Raw genomic sequence first — 24,240 nt, forward strand, 5'->3', positions numbered from 1 at the left:
CTATTACTAATAATAATAATAATATGTGACAAAGTGCTTCATAAGGCAAAATAGTAAGTAATAGTAGTAAGAAAACAACATTCATGAAATGCAAAATAAAAACACAACAGACACCAAAATAAACAGAAGCAGGTCTATAAAAATGGAGTTTGAAATGCTTTTTAAGTGTCCAATGGGAGAGAGTTCCAAAGTTTAGGTGGTGCTGCACACACACACACACACACACACACACACACACACACACACACACACACACACACACACACACACACACACACACACACACACACACACACACACACACACACACACACACACACACACACACACACACACACACACACACACACACACACACACACACACACACACACACACACACACACACACACACACACACACACACACACACACACACACACAAGAAGCCTGCAACAAACAAGCTCACCTGAAACTCATCAAAACACAAGAGGCAGGTTTCATTGCTGATCTCCATGGCAACCGGTGATATGGGGTCATAGGTGAACATTTTTCCTAGCCTTCGTTTTGGCAGGCTTTGTTTCCTCCGATGGATCCCTTTAAAGCAGTACACAAACGTCAGGCATGTCTTAAAGCAACACCTGCGTCGGCAAATACAAACCCGACGACAATACTGAATAAAGCGGTAATTTCACCTGCGTGCATAATGGTAGACAATTAGCAGGAGGGCTTCAGGACAAACACAGAGATAAATATAGGATCTCCAGTGAACGAGGAGTCCAGAAACTTCTGTAAAGTCAAGCAAGCAAACCTTTAGCGGTAAGCTACGTGGAGTGGGAGGATAATACTCACTTTTGTGGATGTCCAACATGAAGCCATTGAAGTGGACTCTCTTTTTACGAGTGTTTTCCACATGGGAATAAAACATATCCATGAGCATGGTCTTCCCTGTGCCTGAGAGGGATTAGAGAAAAAAGAAATTAGTCTAACCTCTGTCCTGATCTTTGATATCTTGTGCAGATTTAGAAAACACCACATTTCTTTTGTGATCTTACCAACGTCTCCGTAGATATAGAAACCTTTGGGTGGAGGGAGGGGAAGGGGTTCCTCCTTTAAGGGGAAAGAGGAAACCTGAGGAAATGGCTTAAGTATATTTGTTTTACATCAAATCTTTTCACAGCTGCTTGTCATCACAAACAACAATGCATAAAAGCAAACCATAAATCTATATGGTTATTCAAAATGAATGCATAAATGAATTCCTTAGTTTAAGAAAGTCACAAAACACTATAGCTGGTGACCTACATAAACTTCGTTTTATTCATTAGCATATAAGACTGAATCATCATTTAATAAACAAAGTATGCTGAGGCATTAAGCCACCACTACAGTGTGAGGTTTCACATTCACCAGACTAGCCCACTACAGGGGAGGAAGACAAAGGGGATCTAATCAACAAGACAAGCCAGGGTTCCCACGAAAGAAAAGCATCATCAGAGGAACAATGGGGGGATTTGTCAGACAAAACGGAGAGGACTGGATGAGGCTCCATACGAGATGGAGTGGACTTGTCTGTGCAGCCTGTTTAGCGCTGCTAATTGTGATACGGTACTGTTGCATTGAGGTGCTGCTGGAAGTCATTGTGCTGCCTGCCTCCTATCATCAAAAGGTCCTTGCTTCAAAAAAAAAAACGTCTTCTTTGTGACCAAGCTGAGAATTTTGAGTAAAGCCAAATATCTCTAAAGAGGACTTGAGCCATGTAAACGCATGTGTCATCAGTTTAATCATGACATGTAAACATAACATGGAGCATATTTGTATACAGGAGGATAAATGATAGATGTTTAATACAGGGTTTGACAACAGCGCGGTTGACGGTTGTCCATCTCTGTAACCAGGCAACACCAAATAGTTTTGGAATTAATTAAGCACTAAATAAAAAGGCTTGTCCTCCTAAAATTTAATTTGCAGACAATGGCCAATTGAGAACTAAATGAAAAAACAAACTTGTCACCCACCCTCTCTATCTACCCTCTTCCTTCTTCTCCCCTCCTCTCCTCAGCCCCCGCCTGTCCTGTGCTGGAGTGAAATACTGGAAGACCAACAAGCCGTTCCTGTCTGCTCTGGCATAACAGTCTGTGACTTCTCCCTGACTTCCCAAGCTGCCCTCTGGCATGGTGGGGTAATTGTCAGTGGTGGCTGGAAGCCATTCTGCCACGGCAGAGTGGAGAAGGACAAGGCTGTCCCTCAGCCACTCTGTCTAGCTGAGCTCTGTGGCCTTGTCTCACCTCCAGGAGGAGGATATAGACTGACACATGAGTGAAAGGTTCACATGCAGGACATGGCCACTTTGGCTTTTAAATGACTTCAGGAAAAACTGTGTTTGAACATGTTTACCTACAACCAGAGATGGCATGCATCTTAGAAGGTTAATGGAGTGATTGAGGGAGTCCAAGTTTGGTTTTAGTGGTACAACTGTCCTGCGACTGTCCTGAGATCTACAGTGCACAGGAGGACTCAATGATGGAGGTCTGACTTGAAGAGGGTGGCTCCCTCTAAACAATGGCCCATTGTTAGCCGACCATCCGCAAAACCACGCCACATTGGGTCAATATTAAGTCAAGTGTACTCTGCTCACAGACTTGGTCAGTTAGTGAGGACAATGGCGGCACTTTCACAGAGAGAATAGACACCGAAAGGACAGTGGTATGACCTGATTCAAACCAGAATAATTGCATAAGTACTCCAGTCAATGTGAGTGTGTGTCTGTGTGTGTGTGTGTGTGTGTGAGAGAGAGAGAGAGACAGAGCAAGAAACAAGGTGCAAAAGGAGAGGGGGGTGGTGGTGTTGATAGCCTAACACCAAAGTATTTGTCAGAGTCCCGAATCAAAAGCAAAAAGGACAAGAATGGCCCAGACAATGGGGATCCCCTCATTACTGCATGGGGACGGTGAGAGAGTAAGAGGGGTGCCGGGACGGGCCCAGCAGGAGGTCTGCCCTGCTGCCTTCCAAAATCTCTGCCTAACCCTATGTGTCTGTGCCAGCGAACTAACAAAACAACTCCCACCACCAAATACTAGACAGTCAGCTCCGCTGACCTAAAAACAACAACAGCCCCCTACATTACGCCGTTCCAAAACTCACATGCACAATACACTTCCCAGACCCCTACCCTCCCTTTGACCTGAGCCCCATGGCCATCATCAGTCATACAACTGGAGTACAGTGCAGAGGACTCTGTGAAGTCCCTCCATATGTTAGATGTCAGTGGGGTTTTATAACAGGATGAGTCCAGATGCCACACGTCCAAATGCTTTGAACAAACCTGTGTAAATTGGAACCTATGTCCCAAATCACTCACTATTATACTATATATACTTCTAGCTAGTGCCCCGTTTTCACCTTCCAACTTTTTATTTGAGTGAATGGGTAAAAAAAATAATAAGTTCTGCAGCACTGATGGTTGATGGCACCCTGTAGTTGTTATATTGTAATATGGGTGACTTAGTTGGAAGGATTTTGAGAGTGCTTGAACAAGAAACAGGAGCAGATTTTTACTCCTCAAAAATGCCAACAAAGATTTTGTTTTCTCTGTAGCATGTGAACTACTCCAAACAATGCAAAAATGACAATTCAGGACCAAAGGTGTGCAAAATCTCAAGTGACTACTGCTATTGAGTTATATTCTATAGAGAACAGTGAGTGATTGAATGGGCGAGTGATTTCAGACATTAGTCTTGAGCATGATGGTTAATTCCTGATCTGGAAACAGTAGATTGACAAGACAAACCCCCACTTAAAAAGGACCACTCACTGGCTGTCCCCCGACTTTTCCACCATGTTGTGCCAGGCAGGGGCAAAGTTCCTGTGTTATGTGTTTTTCTTCTTTTTACTTTTTCTTTCCGTTCCCTGTTTCCTCTCCAGGAGCCAACAAGTTGACTAGTTTCCACTTGTGCAGCTCGGTCATGCCGATCATTTGTTCCCATGGGGTTTTGAGCTGGCCAATCAGCACTCGGGGCCCTCAATAAGAGGAGCACACCTGATGCATTTAGTCTCGGATCTTCTCAGCTGTGGTTGCTTTGTTTAAAAACGAGTTAATAAATAAAAATGGATGTGGTGCGAGTTTGAAGACTGTAGGTGAGTTGAAGAGGCCTTGTACATATTTGGCACAGTTAACTTTCATAGATACACCAGGATGAATGGTCGGTGCCCCCTGTACTTGTTGTGGTAAAGCTCTTTTTGTTTGGGTTTTGGTTTTGAGAGGCAGAGGTTAATTAGCTTTAGTTCTGCAATTCATTTAATTTGTTTGGCACAACCTCTGTGACCCTTCCTCTACACTTTGGTAACCCTCTGTTAAAGAAACTGTAAATAAAAACACTTTGATTAGATTGTTGTGTTACTGTCTCCGTTTCCATCCCATATTCAAATTCACATCACATGGTCTTCATGAGGTTGTTCAGTTGTCCCTGAGATGGATCTGTTGACACACAGCTCAAGTAGCTGTCTTTATTATTAGAACAGCTACTGAACGCGCATGTCATCAGATGCATCTCCATGACAACTGACCCAAACTCCACTCATCAATGGAGATCATATCATACAGTTTGAACCTCCACAAAACCTAATGAGTTGAGTTTTGGATTGTTTTATCAGAGCTGTAGTCTTGACTATATAGACAGGATAGTCTTGTATTAATTGAGGCTAGATTTGTGGAGTGGTCTTGATCAGTTGTCTTTACTTTTTTTTAAGACCTAAAAATCGCAAGTTGAGAACTACATCAAGACCAAAATGTCCCAAGTCAAGAATAAAGTTAAGACCTATGGGTCTCTAGTAAATCCCAGGTCAAATACAAGGTTAAGACCTAAAAGTCTCAAGTAGAATCCCAAGTCAGGCCAAATGAGCCCCAAGTCAAGTTCGAAATCAAGAGCCAAATAAGACGAGAAAGTCCCACGTTAAGAAAAAAGTCAAGACTACAGTGTCTCAAATCAAGAACGAAGTTAAGAGCAACAAGTCTCAAGTCAAAACCTTCACATCAAGACCAAAAAGTCCCAAAGTCAAGATCACAGCGTCTCATGTCAAGGTCCAAGTTAAGACCCTCTACGTCTTCAATAAGGAATGGGGCTGAAGGATTTCGCTAAATAAAAAAATATATGATTGTGATTGTTTTGCCTGGTATTGCAGTCGTGTATGATTCCCAATATAGTAGGGAATTATCTTTTTGCATTTTCATTGAAACATTTTTGTTCTTGAGAGGATCTATCTCACTTTTTTCTGTTAAATTAAATTCATGGCAGGGACATCTCTGCAGCACCACAATAATTCAGTACCATATTTTTAAACATATTCCCTCTTTAACAAATACACCTCTTCAATTTGGATATTTCACTAAACTACTGTAATTGATTGTTCAACCCAAATTAGGAATAATTACAGACTTGATTTAGCTAAAAAATGTTGACATACTTGTTTAGTAAGAATAACGCATGTGGTTCATGACAACTAACATAAAGTTGATTCTAAATAACACTCATTGCATTTTGTGAGGGATAATTTGTTGGTATGATAATGTGGTAATCTTTTGCGGAGTGGTGAGGATTTCATTATCAGACCATGCATCATTATCGCATAATAACTAATACCTCCTTTACCGTGGCAGCAGATTCTTCACCTTCGTTTCCAGCTGTTGTAATGTGGGAGTCTTTATCTTTTGGAAGTTGACCGTTGTCATCTTTAGAGTTTAGCCGCAGTGGAGCTGGGTTCAAGTAGTTGCGGTTGCTGTAGGTGTCCAGGGTGTGCTGCAGCAGAGCCAGCTGCTGGAGGACACGTCTCTGCTGAAGATCGTTCCTCAGGGAGCCACACCGCACGAGGCGATCATAGCGTCCACTGAAAACACAAATATCTGCTGCTGGAGGCTGAGAGGAGCAGGACGATGAGGATGAACTGCACATCCTCCAACTAGTGTAACCTTGAAACATTCAAACAAAAGCATTATGTGTTGCAAAGCTTAAAAAAGAGCTTTTATTACGGTATATTAGATGCATTAAAACCATGATTAGAAAGGGAAGGTGGTACAGTCAAGTGTAACCCAGAAGATATTGGTGATGTAGCCAAGTTCACGTTTCCTAAAAAGACAGGTTCTAACCGTAGACTTTATAAAATGTATTTCTTTAACACAGTCTTTGGTTTTGACACACCTGAAAATAAGAGAAGCTTTCCCTTTATTAGTCCCACAGTGGGGGGATTTAATCTTACAGCAGCAAAGAAGATAGTGAAAATAACAAAAGCATCAACAGCAGATGCAAAATACTAAATATTATAATAGCCTGTGGACACAGTAAAAAAAAAACATTAACAGTCATAGCAAAAAAAAACCCAGTAGAAAACAAAACACCTCCCACAACATGAACACTAATGACTACAACGTGAGGGAAAGACACGTACCTTTTCCAGTGCAAAGGGCGGACAGCCGGCAGACTTTATTTGAGACCATAACTTTGTTTTTTAGTAAAACATTTATTGAGCATCTGACAGCTGCAGGAATCATGGGCGCCGCCATGTTTCAAAGCGCCAAAACTTTATTGACAATCGTGTGACACGTGATTCACGCATGACATGCAGCGGTCTAGTGCTGAACAAATGTAATCAGATTGAACAAGTGTCTTCCTTTTATTCTTTACATTTAAGCTTGTAAAACAAACGGTTGCCCATTTTAGGGCCGAAAAATAAATAAATCTTGGTTGTTTGTATGACTGTATTATACCATTGTTCATAATATGATAATAATAATAATACATATTATGCTTTTTGAGCAAAGTTTTATTTTATTTTAAATATATTATTTTGAGCATATTCTGAGTCACCTCAACAATATTGAACCTGTTTTTGTTTTGTCTTGTTTTTTACATTTAAGCAGCAATTACTTTATATTGTAAAGGACGATTGATCCGGATTATACAAATACAAAAAAAACGTGATTAGGTCAATGTGCAGGTCAGGTTGTAAACAAACCGAGCAGAATATTATAAAAAACAAAAAAACAATACAATACATTGGATTGTCATCTTATTAATTCTAAAAGGAACATTTAACATCCATAAAGCAAAATCTCGGCCAACTTTTATTTCAACTTTATAAGAATTATTTTAAGTCTATTTAAATGATTAATAATGAGAAAAAATTGATACCTCTCTATATACTACAATATTTTATAAGTAAATATGATTATATAGCCTACCTTTCAATTAATTTGTTTGTATTTATTTATTTACTTTGCATTTATTGTTTTATTCGTTTATTTCCTTTCATTTATTGTGTATTTACGTACTCTTTCTTCTTAAATGTACTTGAGAATTTGCAAATAAAGTTGTGAAAAAACAAACAGACAAACCGAGCAGCTGGTGGCCGAGCAGTGTCAGCTGAACCTCAGCTGATCGGAAGTGCAGGGCGCTGGGCTTTTCAAAGCTCGCGATAGTAAGAGACAGAACAACACGGGAACTCATGTAACGTGCCTTCAACATAAAAGTCACGCGTAGACTTTTTTAAGTGTGTAAACTTTTTAACCGCATGGGAAATCACTTGTATAAAAATATAGTACCATTAAAACAAAGACGCTCTTCTAATGTAGTGCTACCTTTCACTATATGTCTTCATTTACGCGGATACAACAGCCACCAAATGTTTTATTTTGAAAGTGTGCAGTGGAATGTAAATATTTCTATTTGCGCCAACTTGACACTAGCTGCTGGAGGGATCAGGGGGAAAAACATGGCTGACACCATAGCTGATACAAGAAGGCTCTTCTCTAAGCCTCAGAACCTAAATGATGCGTATGGACCTCCGAGTAATTTTCTAGAGATTGATGTGAGCAACCCTGAGACCACCGGGGTCGGCAGGACCAGATACACCACGTATGAAGTCAGACTGAAGGTGAGCCAGCAGGAACTACAGTGCTAATGACGTTAGCTCTTAAAGCTAAGCTACCTGAGCTATCTAACGCCTTTTCCTGTTAGTCAAAGAAAGTTGGGTCTCCTCGACTCCACTGTCAAACAGACGTGCGTGCAATCACAAAGTTGATGTTTTGTCATTAAGCCAACAAGTTAATTACAAATGTTAACGTTTGAATCCAAGTTATAGGACGAGACGTTTGATAAGAAGTCATCGCGAGATTTCCACAACAACGTCCACAAGTACAGTGAACCTGCAAATGTTTGCTTTACAGCAGTATCTCGGTCCATAAGGGGGCTCGGCTTGGGATCCTTATGGTCTCCGGTTCGAGTCCCCGTGTGGACCAGGTTTTTCCACTTTATTCCTTGGGCCTGTGCCTTTGAGCAAGGCACTAAATCCCCAACTGCTCAGGTGCCTGTCCATGGACAGTCCCTTTCGCTCTGACATCTCTGCATGTGAAAAGGTGTGAACCAAGTCACTTTTCCAACCTTTGTTGCATTACAGACTTAAAATAGATAAAATCAATCTTCACACAATACATCAAAATGACAAAGCAGATGTTTACATATTTTTAGCAAATTCATAAAAAAGAAAAATACTAAAATATCATGTGCAAACGTTTATGGACCCTTTACTTGGTATGCTGTTGAAGCACCTTTGGAAGTTATTCCAGCCTGGATTCCTGCAGAATTAACACACCCATCGACATCACCTGACACTTTATGTCTGATTTTCAGGGACCCTTACAAGAGATGCTATAACCTCTCTGCAAAATCTTTGAATGGACCTCTATGAGAATAGAGGACGGGACTAGAATCAGATGTAAGTGACAGTGGTACAGTGTGGAGCAGCTGGTTGGATAAACAGCAGTAAGTCATCAAGGGTCGGATGGATTAAGTGAGCCTCAAACCATCACCATTTGCTGCCAGATGTGCAGCAGAGGTGATATATTTTAATCTATTTTAAATTGAGTCTATAATACAACACAGTTTGGAAAAAGTGACAGTGTTCACATACTTTCAAGCAGCACTGTATATAGGTCCTGTTTGTGCATGTGTGTGTATTTCGGACCTGTTTGTGTAACATGAAAAACAGAGTGAAATAATTGTATTGCCCCTTGCAGGATTAATAAAAGTTAAAGAAAGAAATGAACTTGTAACAGACATGCTGCTATTGCTCTGCTAAAGAATGGGAATTTGTTTACATTAGCCTCAAGTGTTTGTCGCAGTGGCGTGACAGTGCTGATGTTTTAAAGTCACATGCCTTCAAAGAACAGGAAAATGACCCCTGCAGCCAACTGAGTAAAATATGATTACATGACATCTCCTTAAAGTTAAGAGCCTGAACAGTTCAGAGTTAAACTCCAGCCACACCCCAGTTTCTGACTGCGATAGATAAGAGTCGGTTACACTTAATCACCAACCTAATGCATCACCAAATGCTCAGCTCGGTCCTTCCATATACACATCATACTAATATTACTTTAGTGGAGATGTTAGTTAGTTAACTTTGTCCTGACTTCACTGATGATTCATGAAATGCCATCCAAAGTAGTACACTCTAGTACCGGGCCAAAGGGGAACCTAACCTTTAGCCTCTCTGGAACTGTAGGCAGGATGCAGAGTTTCCTGATCTGTTTCCAGTCTCTCCCATCCCCCACCTCAACACGTTTCCTTCCTCCTGGCTGCTGAAGAACTTGTAGAGAAGAACAAATGCTTTCCTTCTTCCTGCTCTCCACTGGTAAAACAGCTGGTAGTTGGTTTGAATGCTTAAATATACATATAAAATTGTAATCTAAATGCTTCTGAAATGTGACATAGACTATTAGAATAAACTGACCAGAAATGTGCCATTATTGAGAAATCAGTGACAGGAGTAATGGCAAGACAATCCTAGCTATTGCGAAACAAAGATCCTGCATTGTGTGTATTTTACTCAGTAGAGGCTGAATCAGCTTAATTTTTTAGACAATTTTTGAACATCCCTAGGACTCTACTTAAGTGAATTAACACATAGCAGACAATAATTACACTAAATTATTAACCAAAAACAAAAGGTTTCAACCAAGCGACGATCCATTACGGTTGGTTGATCCAATACTGAAGTGCCAAAAATGGCAGATTGTCCAGTGTTTACAAGGGGCCAGTTTCACAATTTCTCATTTTCACAGCATAATTAAACCTATGTGAGGCCTGGTACAAAAAAACATTCTAGTCTGTATGTTTAGGTCATATCTCCATGACAACACTGAGGGGTTGAATTTTTTTTTTTAGCAGCTAATTTTTATTTTATTGGAGGTGAAAGTTTATGAATAATTAGGGGCGCGGCCTCTTGAGTGACAGCTTGCTACTGACCTTCACTTCTCGTCATACTCGTATACGTCAGTTAGATGGATGTATCTCCCTCCCCCCCAACGTCACATACATTCCCTTTTTTGGTAAAAGGAAATGAGGCAGAGTCTGACAAGATGGCTACGTCCATTTTTTATACAGTCTATGGGTTCAACCTTATCAGGTCATCACACAGTCTTTATCAACTGATGGGAGTTTGCTCAGTTGTCATCAAACTGTAGATTTTCAAACATAGCCAACATGAGCAAGAAATCCTTTAGATGCTCAGGATAACAACTCAGTGACAACTGTGCAATCTTCATGTGCTAATGAAGACAGTCTGATACGGTTGAAAGCTCTAGAGTAAGCAACTTAGAGGACCTTGGACTGAGATAATTTTTTTTGTTTTGTCAAGAATGAACTGATAAGCTTAAATTAGGCATTGCTTTAGTGGTCAATTACAAAATGATCGAGCTGTAAGAGTCTTTATTCAATATATAGCCGACTCAAACATAAGAGAAAGGTTTATGATTTTCTTTAAAATTGCACCACTTTTTATGAATTTGACCAAAACTTTTTCTCAAACACATTTTCTGGTTTCAATTTTCATCATGTTTGTCACCCCATACAATTTCGCATTGCAGTTAAGCCGTTCTAGTACTCCACTGTATGCACTTTTAATGCGAGGGCTGTATTGAGTCTGAAATGGCCATTAGTCTCATCTGATTGTCTCATCTTTTTATCTTTAAATTGTCATTTCAGTTGACTGACACCCCTGTAGTTAGTGGCATGGAGTATTTAGATTAGTGATCAGCCCTAAAGTATTTATGGTTTCCCTTTACCTTAAAGAAATGTGTTGAGGGAAGAGAGGCCGTCTCCAGACATTAGCGTTGAATATAAGGCTACTGTACTTGATTAGCGTGTAATAATTAGCATATGCGTGTAATCAGCATTATTGTGCACCTCATAGCCCCGTGTGACCCTGCTTTGCATAAGACCACAGAAGAAGCGGCGCATCCCTCACATCTCAACAAATGTGGTGTCAACTTTGCTTTGCTTCTCTCCTTCTCCTTTCTTCAGCTTTCTTTAGAAGCGTTTTACTCCATCTCCAGCATGTTAAGAGCGTTAGCCACAATGCCTTGGCCTGGAATGCATAACCTATGCTTTGCTCTTTTTGTTTGAAACTTACATATAGTATTTAGAACTACTTTATTCTATCGTCTAATTATGCTAGGCAGATTCTGTTTATAACGCTGCTATTCCCTTGTCTCCAGTTCTCACTGCTGTCTTACTATCCACCCCAAAATTGAGAGAGCCCTTGTGGTCGCAGTGAGAGAGTCTGCTTAATCCCCTCATTGAGAGAATAGAAGAATGAAACAGGCCAGGGTGTGGGGGAGCCGGAGCGTTTATACCCCATCCTTACCCCCCACCCATGGGAGGGCAGAAAGCCACCCCCTCACCAGCCTTCATCCCATTGCCCACTTATCCCATTTCACTCCCAGCTGTGTGCAGTCAGTTGCCTACTTCATAATGTGTTACTGAAGCCCCTTTGATAACTATATATGGTTTGATGTATAGTATAAACATCAGAACGATGGCTTATTAACTCTATGAAATTGTAAAAGTCATAAATAAGTCATTGAGTGTGGTCTATACCTACTCTGTAAAGTGTCCTAAGATGATTAATTTGGCACTATAAAATAAATTGAATTGAATTATTGAAATAGTTGTCAGCGTATGCGTTTGGCTTGTGACTCATTGACAGTGTCTGAATGGTCATAAGATTAATGGTGAAACAAACTGGATAAGGATTGGGGATTTATCATGAGAAATCAGCTGGTTGCAGTCGCTGTGAGGTAGGTTACATAGTCACATGTTGACAACGAGGCCTGCATTTGGTGTTTAAGGTCAATGGGATAAATCTACTTCTTTCAGTCAGGTTTTTAAAGAGGTGGAAGGAAGCTAAGTTCATCGTGAAAGGAGGCGGATATCTCATTTTGCCTGAGCAGACTTGTAATGTCCAGGTTCGTGTTGAAACAATAGGTTTTTGTTCTCACCTAAATCCCTTTAGTTTTAAGTGTAGTTTCTTAAATGGCTTATAAGCCACAGGAAGCTGGTAGGCTTGGTGTTCTGTCTTTGCTGCCTCTGCACAGTTTTTTATATTCTTAATGGACAGTTATTCTGCCATTAAGAACATGAGTCCTATCATATCAGGTTTTTTTGATGGTTGCTGGTTTGAGAGGCATAGTACATTGTGTATTTCTTTGGACCCTCAGCAAACAGAGGGCTGGAGTTGGTATGAGGGGGGAGGAGGGGATGTTGGGTATTATCAAAATTTCTTGTCTTTAGTTGGTTCCCATCTCATCCAGAGAGCACATTCAGGGGAGTGAACTTCGGGATCTCACTTTGTTTATGGATAGGAGTACATAAAAGGCCTCTTATAGCTCTGTCGCTCACTCTCACTCTGCAGTCTTCTACCCCTCCTCTTCTCTACTCCCATAGCTTCTCCCTCTCTCTTTCTTTCTCTTTTCCATTTGGGCTATGGGGCGGGGGGCTTTGGTCATTAATAAAATGGGGAGAGATGGGGAGTGTGTGTGTGTGTGGGGGAGGCTTGTCAGGCACAGTCAAGTGTAATCCAAAGTCTACAGCATCCTCTTCGACAACTATTTTAATGGAAATAGGGAACATATTGTATCAAGGCTACCATATCCTACTTGAAATGACAGTATCAAAAGTGGGAGTTGATACTATGGCAACAAAGCAGCTTTTTGCTAGCTAGGCGAGTCGCAGAGAGGGTAGGCTGTCAGGCCGCAGGGGCCGGCAAGCGAGTGAACGAGTGAGAGAGTACATGAGGCGAGAGCAAAAGACCCATAGCCCCAGCGCTTTTGTTCCCTGTCTTTTTTTTTTTCCCATTTTGGAATATGATGCAATGAGATGGTATTATGTTACCATTTTTTATGCTATTATTCTGAAAGGAGAGCATATGGGAAGGGTAAGAATGGAGAATGGGGGAGGTTTAGGATGCACACTCTCAAACTTGACTTAATCCATCCTGCTAAAAGCTAATGCATGGTGGCCTTGAACTATTCTCTCAGGAGATGAGTGATCTTTGTCCTCTCTCTCCCTTTCTCTGTCTCGCTGTTTTTAAGGGTTCTGCCTCTTTTCAACCCATTTTCAATGAGCCTAAGGTATTGTATCCCACACATTATGAATCACATTCTATTCCTATGGAGCGCAGATAGCACCTCATAATGGAAAGGGAAGCTAGGAGATTTACTTTGAAGGAGGTACATCTGTCTTTTTGGTCTTAATTTTAAGCATTTCTCTTTGAAACATGCTTCTAATATAACCATTAATTCCTATTTTTTGTGTTTTTTTGTCATACTTTAAGTTTCAGAGTTATTTTCTGCTAACTTAAATTTCTTTCACTGTCCTCTCTTTTGTTTTATTCTATTCCTGAGAAGGTGAGAGAGGCAACATGTGCCTTTTTAGACGATTAATCAAATGTTAAGACACGGCTGGGTGTGGGCTGGTCCCACCTCCCCAATTACTTCAGGGGCCAGTAAGTTGAGACACCCAGGTCCTAACCTCTAACCAGCCGTGAAGAGAACAGAGGCCAGAGAAACCTTATCTTTGACTCGTAGAGCTCTCACGCACCGCCTCTTTCTCTCTCTCTCTCTCTCTGTGTATGTGTGTGTGATCTCATTTTTCAGTTCTGTAATTTTCGTTCCTCCCCTTGTCCTGCACGGCCAATCTCTTAATCACAGGGCGAGAGGATTGAAAGGCCAGGTGACTTTCTTTCCTTAAACTCTCACTGCTAGCTTCATTGTGTTGAGACGAGTAGTCCGGGTTCGACTGAGTGTGCATAAAAAGGCTTGAATGCCTTCGGCTATTATATTTTACATTGTTAACTGTGTGACTGGTCAAATCTTTATAACTTAACACCTGTGCATGCATGCTTCATGTGCGTCAGTCTGTGCTTGTGCGTGGTTAAGTGTTTTCTATGTGCACATGATGGGATTAGAGTCACGGCGGTGGCAGATTACCTGTAACTGTGATCTGTTGTGGTGGGGATTAACTTTGCGGCGCTCCATGCTGTGAGGTAACATGACGCAGCGGGGGCAGACAGCGGTGAGAGGAGAGTGGAGTTAATGCTAGTGCACTGGGGTGATAAAGCTAAGATAATCCACTTCTCCTGTGACCTGAGAAAGAGGAGGAGTGAGGGGCTCATTGACAACTTCACCTGGAGAGAACTTGAAATAAGTGGGACAGGAAAGTTTTCAGTGCTGGCGTGTCTCATAAAAACACGGTGGGAAAGAGGGAGTGTGCATGCACCGCATAGGTCACAGAAAGACACCGGATACAGAATGGTGTGTTTGTTTAGGAAAAAAGCTGCAAGGCTGGTGGTGGTGGCGGCTAATAAGCAAAACTCGTATTATGACTCAAACAAAACATAAGAAAAGAAAAATAAAGCACAGGACTTACAGAATAACAACATTTCCAGTGCAAACTATGCACCATTTATAGTATTTGAGGTCTCTCTCTCTCTCTCTCTCTCTCTCTCTCTCTCTCTCTCTCTCTCTCTCTCTCTCTCTCTCTCTCTCTGCCACACCCTCATGCAACTCCATACACAATATTAAACATAAATATTGATGATGATGATGTTATTAGTAGGACATGACCGTACAGTCTTATCTGTGAGCTGCTCACATTACCAGATATTCTGTGTCAAACGTTAGTCGTGACCTAGGACAAATACCATAGAGGACTTAATTCTACTTAATCATCATGTTAATTAAAGAATCTCTGCCAGATGGACTGCCATTCCAAATACTACAATGTCAAATACATCATGCTGGACTTTAACCACACCACAGACTGTATGGCTGTTGCTGTCATAGGCCAATCACACGTCACATTAAATCGGAGAAAGCTTGGGTAATAGGCATTTTTTGCCTTCTGTACTTTCGTCGTCCTTTCTCCGGCTACACACATCTCTTTGAACTCGACCTTCATTTTAATCTCAACTACAAACCTGTAAAGTTGCAGGAATACATTGTGCATGGTTAGTGGGCCAACTTTCTACCCCCATTCTTCCCCACCCCTTGCTCAGATCACACCCATTTTCATACTCTGCCTTTATTTGGATCCCAACTACCTGTAACGTTTTGTGACTGTATCTATGGCGATGAAATCTATCCACAGACATATGAAAACCTGTGAAAATACTCAAAACCACCTCTGTGGGAGGGTTCAACTACAGTAGGTGTGCCCAGAAGCACATTGTGCCATGATGACACAGACACACACACACACACACACACACACACACACACACACACACACTGAACTTATTAGATGATAAAGAAAAGTCTGCTGCTGCTTGAAAAAGAATAACTCAAATAGGGAGTATTGTTGCCAGTTTATTAGGTACACCTAGCCAACAGTCATGAAGTCTAATGCAACAGCCCTGCAAGTCCAGACTTCATAAAGCCTACCCTCATTGATATGATGGGGTGGGCAAAATAATAGAAACACCTGTCACAACAACACACTTTACCAGCACCCCCATCAACTACATCTTCGTAATGATGTATATTGAGTGGGACTGATGTAATACACGGCATTAGTTTTAGCTATCTAATAAACTGGTAACTGAGTGTATACTGTGACATTAACCAGGATTCTCTTTCGATAATTTGCCTCGGTAAAATTAGTTTTACAGTCAAACATGAAATCGGTTCAACCAAATATGTGTAGGAGCCATCATTTTTTGACTATGAGAGAGGACAGAGTAAAGAGGAATGAAAACGAATGGCTGCATTTTACCCATTGAAACACAACAAGAGGAGTCTCAAGGGCAGAAAATCTGACTTATTATCGCAGAGCAAGGGAAATAAAGAGGGAAAAGACTGAAAGGGAGAGACCATGAGAACGAAAAGACCACTCCTGCTCTCCCTCCTCCTCAATTAGTCCTGCACAGACCAGATGAAGCTCCCAACCCCTTCAGTTTTTTCTCCTCTTCCTTTATGACCACGTACACCCCCTCCTTTCTCTTTTGTTCAGCCATTTACTCAGCCTTCTAGTTAACTCTTCCTCCCCTATACTGCGCACAGTCACTGCCGTCTGCTCATTGATCAGTCTGCAGCTCACCGTGTATTCATACCGCACCTACTTGCTCGATTGCTTTGCTCTTGTGATTCCTCCTCCCATGAATTCTGACCTTCTGTGAATGTGGCCTGCCAATGAAATGCTCATTCACTCCCTCCTTGTTTGTACATTGTCATGGGATGGCCATGTGCCGTCAGGACTAGTGAAGAGGTTTGGCATTGTGCTGTAATGTGCTGTTTGCTCAATGTTCTCTGTCAATGTCGAAACATCTCCCCTTTTTAATATGAAATTCACTCTCAAGTGCTTGTCAACAGCAACTTAGAATTACAAACACATCTGTGCTTGGGCCTACAAGAACACACACAAAAATGGCAAAGCGTTCTGAGTGCGATAGACCTTGGTGAGCAAAACATAAGTGAACGTTCATTTTCCTTCATTCAGTTTGGTTCAATTTGAAGGAGTCTTTGTTTTTTTTTTAGTCAGTTTCCCCTCCTTTTTCTTTTTTTTTAAAGATAACACAAGGCTACGCCCCAAACCAAACCCAAACCTTGAACTGTCTTTTTTTCCAGAAGTTTGCATCTCCCTACTGATTTCTAGTGATCATTTTCCTTTATAAAGCCGCTGATTGGTTGTTAGGGCTGCACGATTACGGCTATAATGATAAATACCATAATTTTGATCAATATGAGATTACTGTTATTTATCACAATATATTCATTGATTTTAGGGACAAAATATTTGTATTGCACTTCCACATTTGAATACGCTGCTTTTGAAGTTTAAAACAAATCTTTACATCAAAAGACTTATAATAATACAAGGTTCTTGAATTCAGTGCATGTCCTTTTTGTTTTGCCCGTCTACTCTCTGTTGTATATTACTATGTTACCGTGGACTGCAGTGAAGGTTTTTTCACAGGGTGCGTATGCAACGGCATGATAGGTCCCTAAAAAAGCAAAGCCAAAACATCTTGATCACCCCAGTGGCTGGCAGTTGAGGAAGCGCTTCATTTGTTATACAGCGAAGTTTTCTATGAGTAGAGCACATGTTTTTAATGCCACCAATGCAGTTGCTCATGTTCATTTCATTTTGGGAAGCCAAAGTCATGAACAGGATTAATATTCATTTAATAGTACAGCCCTATTGGTTGGTACTTGACTGTTAAAAGGCTCTATTTGGACATCTCAAAAATGGTTCACTGTTTTGATGATCTTTTAATAACACAAGGTGTTTGGTATAAATGTGATAACGCACACCAATTGGTTCCAGCGTGCATGAAATAATAGAATAAGTCCCATGATGTGACGGGAAGTAGGGCCTTTTGATTCGGTCTGTAAAATGTCAGGAAAAAGTGCCCATCACAATGCCCTGACGTCCAAGGTTATGTCTTCAAATTGCTTTCAACAGTTTTAGTCTAAATCCAAAATGCATTCAGTTTCCTGAAAAATCATAATTTTTTGTCAAACATAGAATCATTTAATTGTTTCAGCTCTAAAGAGATTGATTATCGATTATTTTATTGATTATCGATTTAATAAAAAAGCCAACATGCCTCAAGAAAACATCACAATGAGGTGTGGCAAGAAAAACCTACCGAAACAGAAAAAATTGTGATAATATAAATTTATAAATCACAAATGCCATAATGTTTCTGGTTTCAGACGTCCACTTGGGCTTTTGGAAACTGGCACAAGAACGTTTCACTATTTGATGATGTTTTAAGATGAAACGATAAATAGTTAAACCCTTATGGTTTAAGCCATACATCCCAAAATTCCTCAAGGCAACACTCAAACGTGACATCTTTAACACTGTGCCATGTGTGTGTGTCCACAGACCAACCTACCCATCTTCAAGCTAAAGGAGTCTAGTGTACGGAGGCGGTACAGCGACTTTGAGTGGCTCAGAGCGGAGCTGGAGAGGGAGAGCAAGGTGAGCCATTGAGGTGAACTCCACACAAAGGCTCTTGAGTATTTGGCTTATCAAATCAGAATCCAACATTGATCGCAAGAATGTTGTTCAAAGGTTTTGAGCCTCTGCAGTTTGTTAAAGAAGATTTCACCTGAATGTGTTCTTTGTCCTATCTGGTTTATAGCCTCAGAAATGGCATATACAAAATGTCCCCACCAGATCATACACTACACTACATTTGTTCACTTTTCCAAAATGAATTCTAAGAACTAAAATCCTCATTAATGAGTCCTATATGCCTGTTTAGCTGCTGCTGTATGAATTTCTGGTTGTGCTCTTTTATCTCAGGTGGTCGTCCCACCTCTCCCAGGGAAAGCTCTTTTCCGGCAGCTTCCATTCCGAGGGGACGATGGGATATTTGATGACTCTTTCATCGAGGAGCGAAGACAAGCTCTGGAGCAGTTTCTTAACAAGTAAGCCTTTACGCCTCATCTCAGTCTTCCTCCGTTCCTCAAACCGCTTTGACATGAGGTTAAAACAATTTATTCTTTACAATTTTGTCTCTGTCGTCACAGTCGCAGCTCTTTATTTTAACTCTCAAGAACAACAAAACACTTTGCGCAATAAGTAGATTCAACTTTTTCACTTCTCTTCTCATTGTTAACAAAGTGAACCAGCAGAGACAGGCAGGTCTTTTTCCTCACTATCCTCCTTAATTCTCTTTCATAATTACCTCGCAGAACGACAAGAACAACCAAAGAGGACTGAAGTGTGCACCCCCACAACATAATTTTTCCTACATTTGTTTTATTGTTGATGTGTAATTTATGATAATTGCAGCTCAAATTACAGTGCGTGGTTCCGCGGGATCTTGTGTACACCTCTGCTTATTTTTGATCCAGCATGTCCTCATTTTCAGCTGCAGAACAATAAAAGTTACAGTGTGATTGTAATTATTTGCTTTGATTGCAGACTTGGCCATTATCTTTGTTTCATGTGCAAATGCATCAATGTTTCCTTTTGGAATATTAAGTGCTCAAAGACAGTTGAGGAAATTAAAATCCATAAATATGTTTTTTTTTACAAAGATGTGAATGTGTTAGTAATTAAGTTTTTCCCCCACGTTTGCTTCCTGTGAATGAAACACTGCTGTTGATCATATCATTGTTCAGACTAAATGCCGGGCCGTGTAGCTGGCAACATTGTTTCGTCTGTGATTGAGAGCATTGTGAAGAGGAAATCTTTTGGAATGGTAAACGTGAATGTCGCTGTGAAACAAGTGAGAGGGAGGAGAGGAGATGAGCATCGTTTTTTGATTAGGCTAGTCGAACATAATTCATGCTTGAGGTAAAGAAGAAGGGCTTGCATTCCCACTTTAAAAAGCAAGCAAGGGCATGACATTTTAACATTCAGCTGCACCTTGTCCTCAACGTCAATTTCCAAAACCTATTAAACATGGTTTGTTGTTAGTTAATGTGTAATGGGTCATCAGTATTTGTCTAAAATATTTCCCATTAGAGGTTAAGATGCATGCATACATATAATGTCATCATGTTGACATTACCGTTTAGAAAAAAAATAGGGTGTCTTTGTGGTCTCAGGTGCACTGGCTCATTTTTGTTAAGCTCCTGCGTCATCTGAAGGGGCATTCAGAGTTTGATGTCAAAGTGGCTCTAACAGACTTCCCAGACATACAGTATTTTCTAGATGTAGTGAAAAAATATGCAGCCGTGATGGTGCTAAAAACTACAGATTGATTTAAGTAAATCATAGGATCATGAAGATTCATATGGGGGGGCACATTCACCAAAGCCCTGAGAAATAAACGATTTTAGCTTTTTAGTTGTGTCCTTTTTAACAAAACCTTCATACCTACTCCCCCGAACTGATTCCACATGGTAGTGGAGGGACATTCTGCATCATTAAACAGATGTGGAAGCTCTCACAGAAGGCTCTTGTGTATGTTTTCCCCTTGGTTGATGGGTCTTTCTCCTTGACAAGTTTTACTTTCTTTTTTTTATGGCTTGGAGAAAAAGCGTGTGTGACCCTAACCACACATCCACATTCATAAACCAATGTGTTCAAAAGTTGTTTAACTGCACGGTAATGAGGCTGATGTAAATAGGTGATGTATGTATCGCTGTATGTCTTTGACCGTCAGTGAAATCTGCAGACATGACTGAGACCATCATGTCTGCAGAGTTCTATCTTTGTCACTATTAACTAGATTTTTTAATGGCATATTGATTACTGTTTATTGCAGAGGTTGTTAAACCTAATGTTTCTGGCTGTCATTGTATCCTAGTGGTTTCAGATGAATACCATTTAATCACAGCATCCCCTGTCCAATCAGAGACCCTTTTTGGACCGTCTGTAGCTGTGTCCCAAGTCCATACTGTACACTCATATCAGCAGGTTTTGAGTGGTAGTGTTCAGGAGTTTGTGTCTTTTATTGGAGAGACAGTAGAGAGACGCCGGGCAATCTGAGGAGACAAAGACGGGGACAAAGGTCCCCAGCTGGACTCGCAAACCCCTTTTACTTTTGAGCGTGACTCTATTCTCCCAAGCAAATGGAGAAAATGAAAGCTAATTGTGGATGTTGATGAAACGGCTCCAGGAGTACATCAGAACATAAAATATTACATTACATATCACACTACTGTTTCACCTTGCTATATTTCACATTTTTTGCCCTTCCCTCTTCTTTGATACGTACTTTCACATGCCAGTGCCCAAAATCTGACGATACAGAAATGTCCTGATCCCAGTAACATAAGAAGAAAATACAGCCAGAGAGCCTCTGCAGATACACATATCACCACACACCTGTAGTGGTTCATGAGTAATGATTGAGAAGAATTATTTTTGTATGAGGTATATCTTGGTTGTTTTTGTTTTTTTAGGAAAATCCTGCATAATACATCTAAGGAATTGAAGACCTAACCTTAAATCAGTCTTTTTTTTTTAAAGAAAATTTTACCTCCAGTATTTAAACACACTTAGAGGTGTGCAGAACACTGAAAATGATGATTGGCATCTTGACTCTCTTTGTGCACATAACCAATGATTCCTTAACATTTTTCCAGTTCATTCATGCTAAATCTTTCCCAGACTTCTTACCTTAATGTTTGTCCAGTGCCCCTTCAGTCTCTGTCCATCCTGCCCTCCATGTTTGTCCTTTTGTCCAAAGATACATTTGCGCCTCCATCATGTCACCAAGCCTCGTCTCTGAACGCTCACCCAGATTTCAAACCTGCCTTTTTGCTCTTGTGTGTTTCAGAGTGGCAGGTCACCCTCTAGCTCAGAACGAACGGTGCCTGCATATGTTTCTACAGGACGAGTCTTTGGACAAGAACTACACCCCATCCAAAATCAGACAAGCCTAAAAGAAAAGATGGCTCCGCTTGGCCTGGTCTGGCTCGGCCCTGCTCTGCCCAGCTTGGCCCCGACAACCCAAAGCTCTCATCACTGCTCCAGGTTTCTCTCAGACAATAAACATTTCAATGATAACTTCCCCTCCCCGCGCCCGCCAAAATAATATTGTTCACTGCCTCTTCTAGTTTAATTAGTGACCCTGATTGGTGTTCGTTTCCACTTTCTAATTGGAGTCAAGAATGTTCGACACATAACTGTGGTTGAAAGTAATTTATCGTAATTTCTCTTTATGTATGGAAATGCCACTAACATGGATATATTATGTATTTATCATTTAGCTATGTCTTGAATATATTCATTTATATAGTAACATTGAATGAGCGTCCTATGTATGCAAAGCACAGCGTTTCTCATCATATATATCCATTACTGGCATGTTGTGCACCATAACTAGCAACACATACACACATATATGTGATGAGCCTTGAAATCACACTTAGTTGATCCTCTCTTCAAAAGGAAGCACGTGTGTGTGTATCAACCAGCACCTCCCAGTTATCACAATGATTTTCTAGTAAGAAAGAAGTAATTTACACAGAGGGAACCGCAGTATTTCTACTGGCTATATGCATTTTGAGATTTGTATACTGCTGTGCCATTTTTGTTTATTTTGAAGATTTTCCAATAAAATAGGTGAAAAGTCTCAACGCCTGATTACATTTGTTGATTTGGACTGTTGACCTGTCTAAAGTCGAAGACATACTTGCTTTTCAACCATGTGTTGTGAGGACGTGCACAACCAACAGACCAAACGGACGCAGGGAAATGAGGCAGCCACCGTGTACAGTACACAAGTATATCTGGGGCTTAACGCACCACATTGGGTACTCTGCTAGGTACTGCAAGCTGCCACAACCATTACAGCTATCCTAAATATATTATTACATTACTTGAAATAAGTAAATACATTATCTGTCTTTTTTATTGCAAAGAAAGTTTAGGCCTATGGCCAATCAGTTTTATTTAGAAGAGATGGCTGCTCTAAAGGGAAAGCAGTAACCCTTCATAATAAGTACAACTGCTTAAGTAATCCAAAATTGATGTGTTACTTGATCATTTAATGCAGAATATACCTTGATGAGCAAGTCAGACTTTGTGATAAGTTAACATGTAATGGATAATAATGCTTGTTAGTGTTAGATGCTGGTGAATTAGCTTTGATCCAGGTACAGGCAAAAGGGCGTTTCAGGCCTGTTAGACCACTGAAGAGCAGAACAGTTCCATACTTCTTTGTACTCATACTTTTAGTCAGTTTGCATTAATCATTGGTAAATTAGTATGTCATTACTTTACTCAAAGGGACACATATAAACCAGGTAATTTGTAAGAAATAGCAATGTGTCTTCTTTTGGAGCCCCAAAGAAATCAGCCAGAGGGCAAATTCTCAGACTCTTCAGCTCTAACGTTAAGTTGATACTAGTCTACCTCCGTATTAGAGACACAGAGGACAAGACCACAATGATGCAAGTACAAACATTCATCAACAGCTGCCTGAGGTGGATCTTGAGCATCCACTGGCCAGATACCATCAGCAGCAATGATCTCTAGCAGAGAAAGGGTCAACAAACTGTGGAAGAGGAGCTCAAGAGAAGAAGATGGGGATGGATCGGCCACACACTCCGGAAACGCAAGGCCCGCGTCGGCAGGCAGATAAAGCCTCAAGGCACAATAAAGAAAGGCCTTGCCGAAGAATACCCGGTGAAGGGACCTCAAGACTGACATCAAGCAGAGTGGGATAGCATGGAAACAGCTGGAAAGGGAAGCCCTGGTCAGAAGATTCTTGAAAACTTCCATAAAGAAGGAGAAAGTAAGTGTCTTAATTACACTTAGTATTCACCTTATTTGTGCGTCACCCCAAAAGCTTGTAAATATAGTAATGATAGTGTATCATTACTGTTGGGTCATGCAGCAGCAATATGTAAATGTTGGCATCTGACTGCCAGTTTGACTGATAAGAAAAATGCATAGATCTGAAATGCCCTTTATTTATTTGAACGTAACTTGATTGCAGCTTATTCGGTGGCATATAAATATGTATCTGGTAATTTTTAAATGGACAATCCTTAATTGCATACACTGACTTGGGCGTTTCTTGCGTATCCCAGTAAATCACGAGTCTTACATGAGTTATCGTGTGTTTTGTACCCTTTTTATATCGTTTTACTGGAGAATCTTTTGAAAGTGTACTTTATATTGATAACTCGATTTAGATCTGAGAAGCACATTACCAGTACTGTCAGCTGGTAGTTTATATCTAGGTTATTTGAAAGCAGCTTGATTCATTGTATTTTATTCTCTTGGTTACAACTCTAAATAGTTATAACTCCAAATACGTACAACAGAATACAAACATCACAGGCCACAAAAGCATTTCCAAGTGCTGAATATTATTTTATCCAGTGTTAGTGCCTAACTTCACAAAGTCGACCTAAAACAGCCTCAATAACACCAACACAAACAGAACATTAACCACGTAAATACAAACACCAACTTCGGATGAATGTAGTTTTACAGTCTGGGAGGCAACGCG

The 24,240-nt window shown here is 40.6% G+C and overlaps 2 protein-coding genes across 2 annotated transcripts in view; one reads left to right on the top strand and one right to left on the bottom strand.

Moving 5' to 3' along the window:
- afg1lb (AFG1 like ATPase b) overlaps window positions 1-7,478 on the bottom strand; it is a gene marked incomplete at both ends in the record, with an annotated part of 35,030 nt that extends 27,552 nt beyond the window's left edge. Inside the window, 5 exons of the mRNA XM_083934571.1 lie at window positions 449-576; window positions 832-933; window positions 1,035-1,089; window positions 5,628-5,944; window positions 7,367-7,478. Coding sequence (XP_083790697.1) covers window positions 449-576; window positions 832-933; window positions 1,035-1,089; window positions 5,628-5,944; window positions 7,367-7,478 — 714 coding nt within the window. The remainder of the gene's footprint in view (window positions 1-448; window positions 577-831; window positions 934-1,034; window positions 1,090-5,627; window positions 5,945-7,366) is intronic.
- Window positions 7,479-7,727: 249 nt separating this feature from the next.
- snx3 (sorting nexin 3) lies at window positions 7,728-22,353 on the top strand. The gene is made up of 4 exons (XM_083934337.1): window positions 7,728-7,905; window positions 18,201-18,296; window positions 18,624-18,748; window positions 21,556-22,353. Exons 1-4 carry the CDS (start codon window positions 7,744-7,746, stop codon window positions 21,659-21,661), a joined length of 489 nt encoding a protein of 162 aa, XP_083790463.1. The 5' UTR covers window positions 7,728-7,743; the 3' UTR covers window positions 21,662-22,353.
- Window positions 22,354-24,240: the final 1,887 nt, after the last annotated feature.

This window comes from Echiichthys vipera (genome assembly GCF_963691815.1).
Source record: "Echiichthys vipera genome assembly, chromosome: 19".
In the NCBI taxonomy this organism is placed as follows: domain Eukaryota; kingdom Metazoa; phylum Chordata; class Actinopteri; order Perciformes; family Trachinidae; genus Echiichthys; species Echiichthys vipera.

What these genes read in the sequence shown, in the direction of transcription:
- snx3 (XM_083934337.1), top strand. Translation starts at nt 7,744, where the DNA reads ATGGCTGACACCATAGCTGATACAAGAAGGCTCTTCTCTAAGCCTCAG. An exon ending in CGTATGAAGTCAGACTGAAG is followed by an intron (nt 7,906 to 18,200) that starts GTGAGCCAGCAG and finishes GTGTGTCCACAG; the next exon opens with ACCAACCTACCCATCTTCAA. An exon ending in AGCTGGAGAGGGAGAGCAAG is followed by an intron (nt 18,297 to 18,623) that starts GTGAGCCATTGA and finishes CTTTTATCTCAG; the next exon opens with GTGGTCGTCCCACCTCTCCC.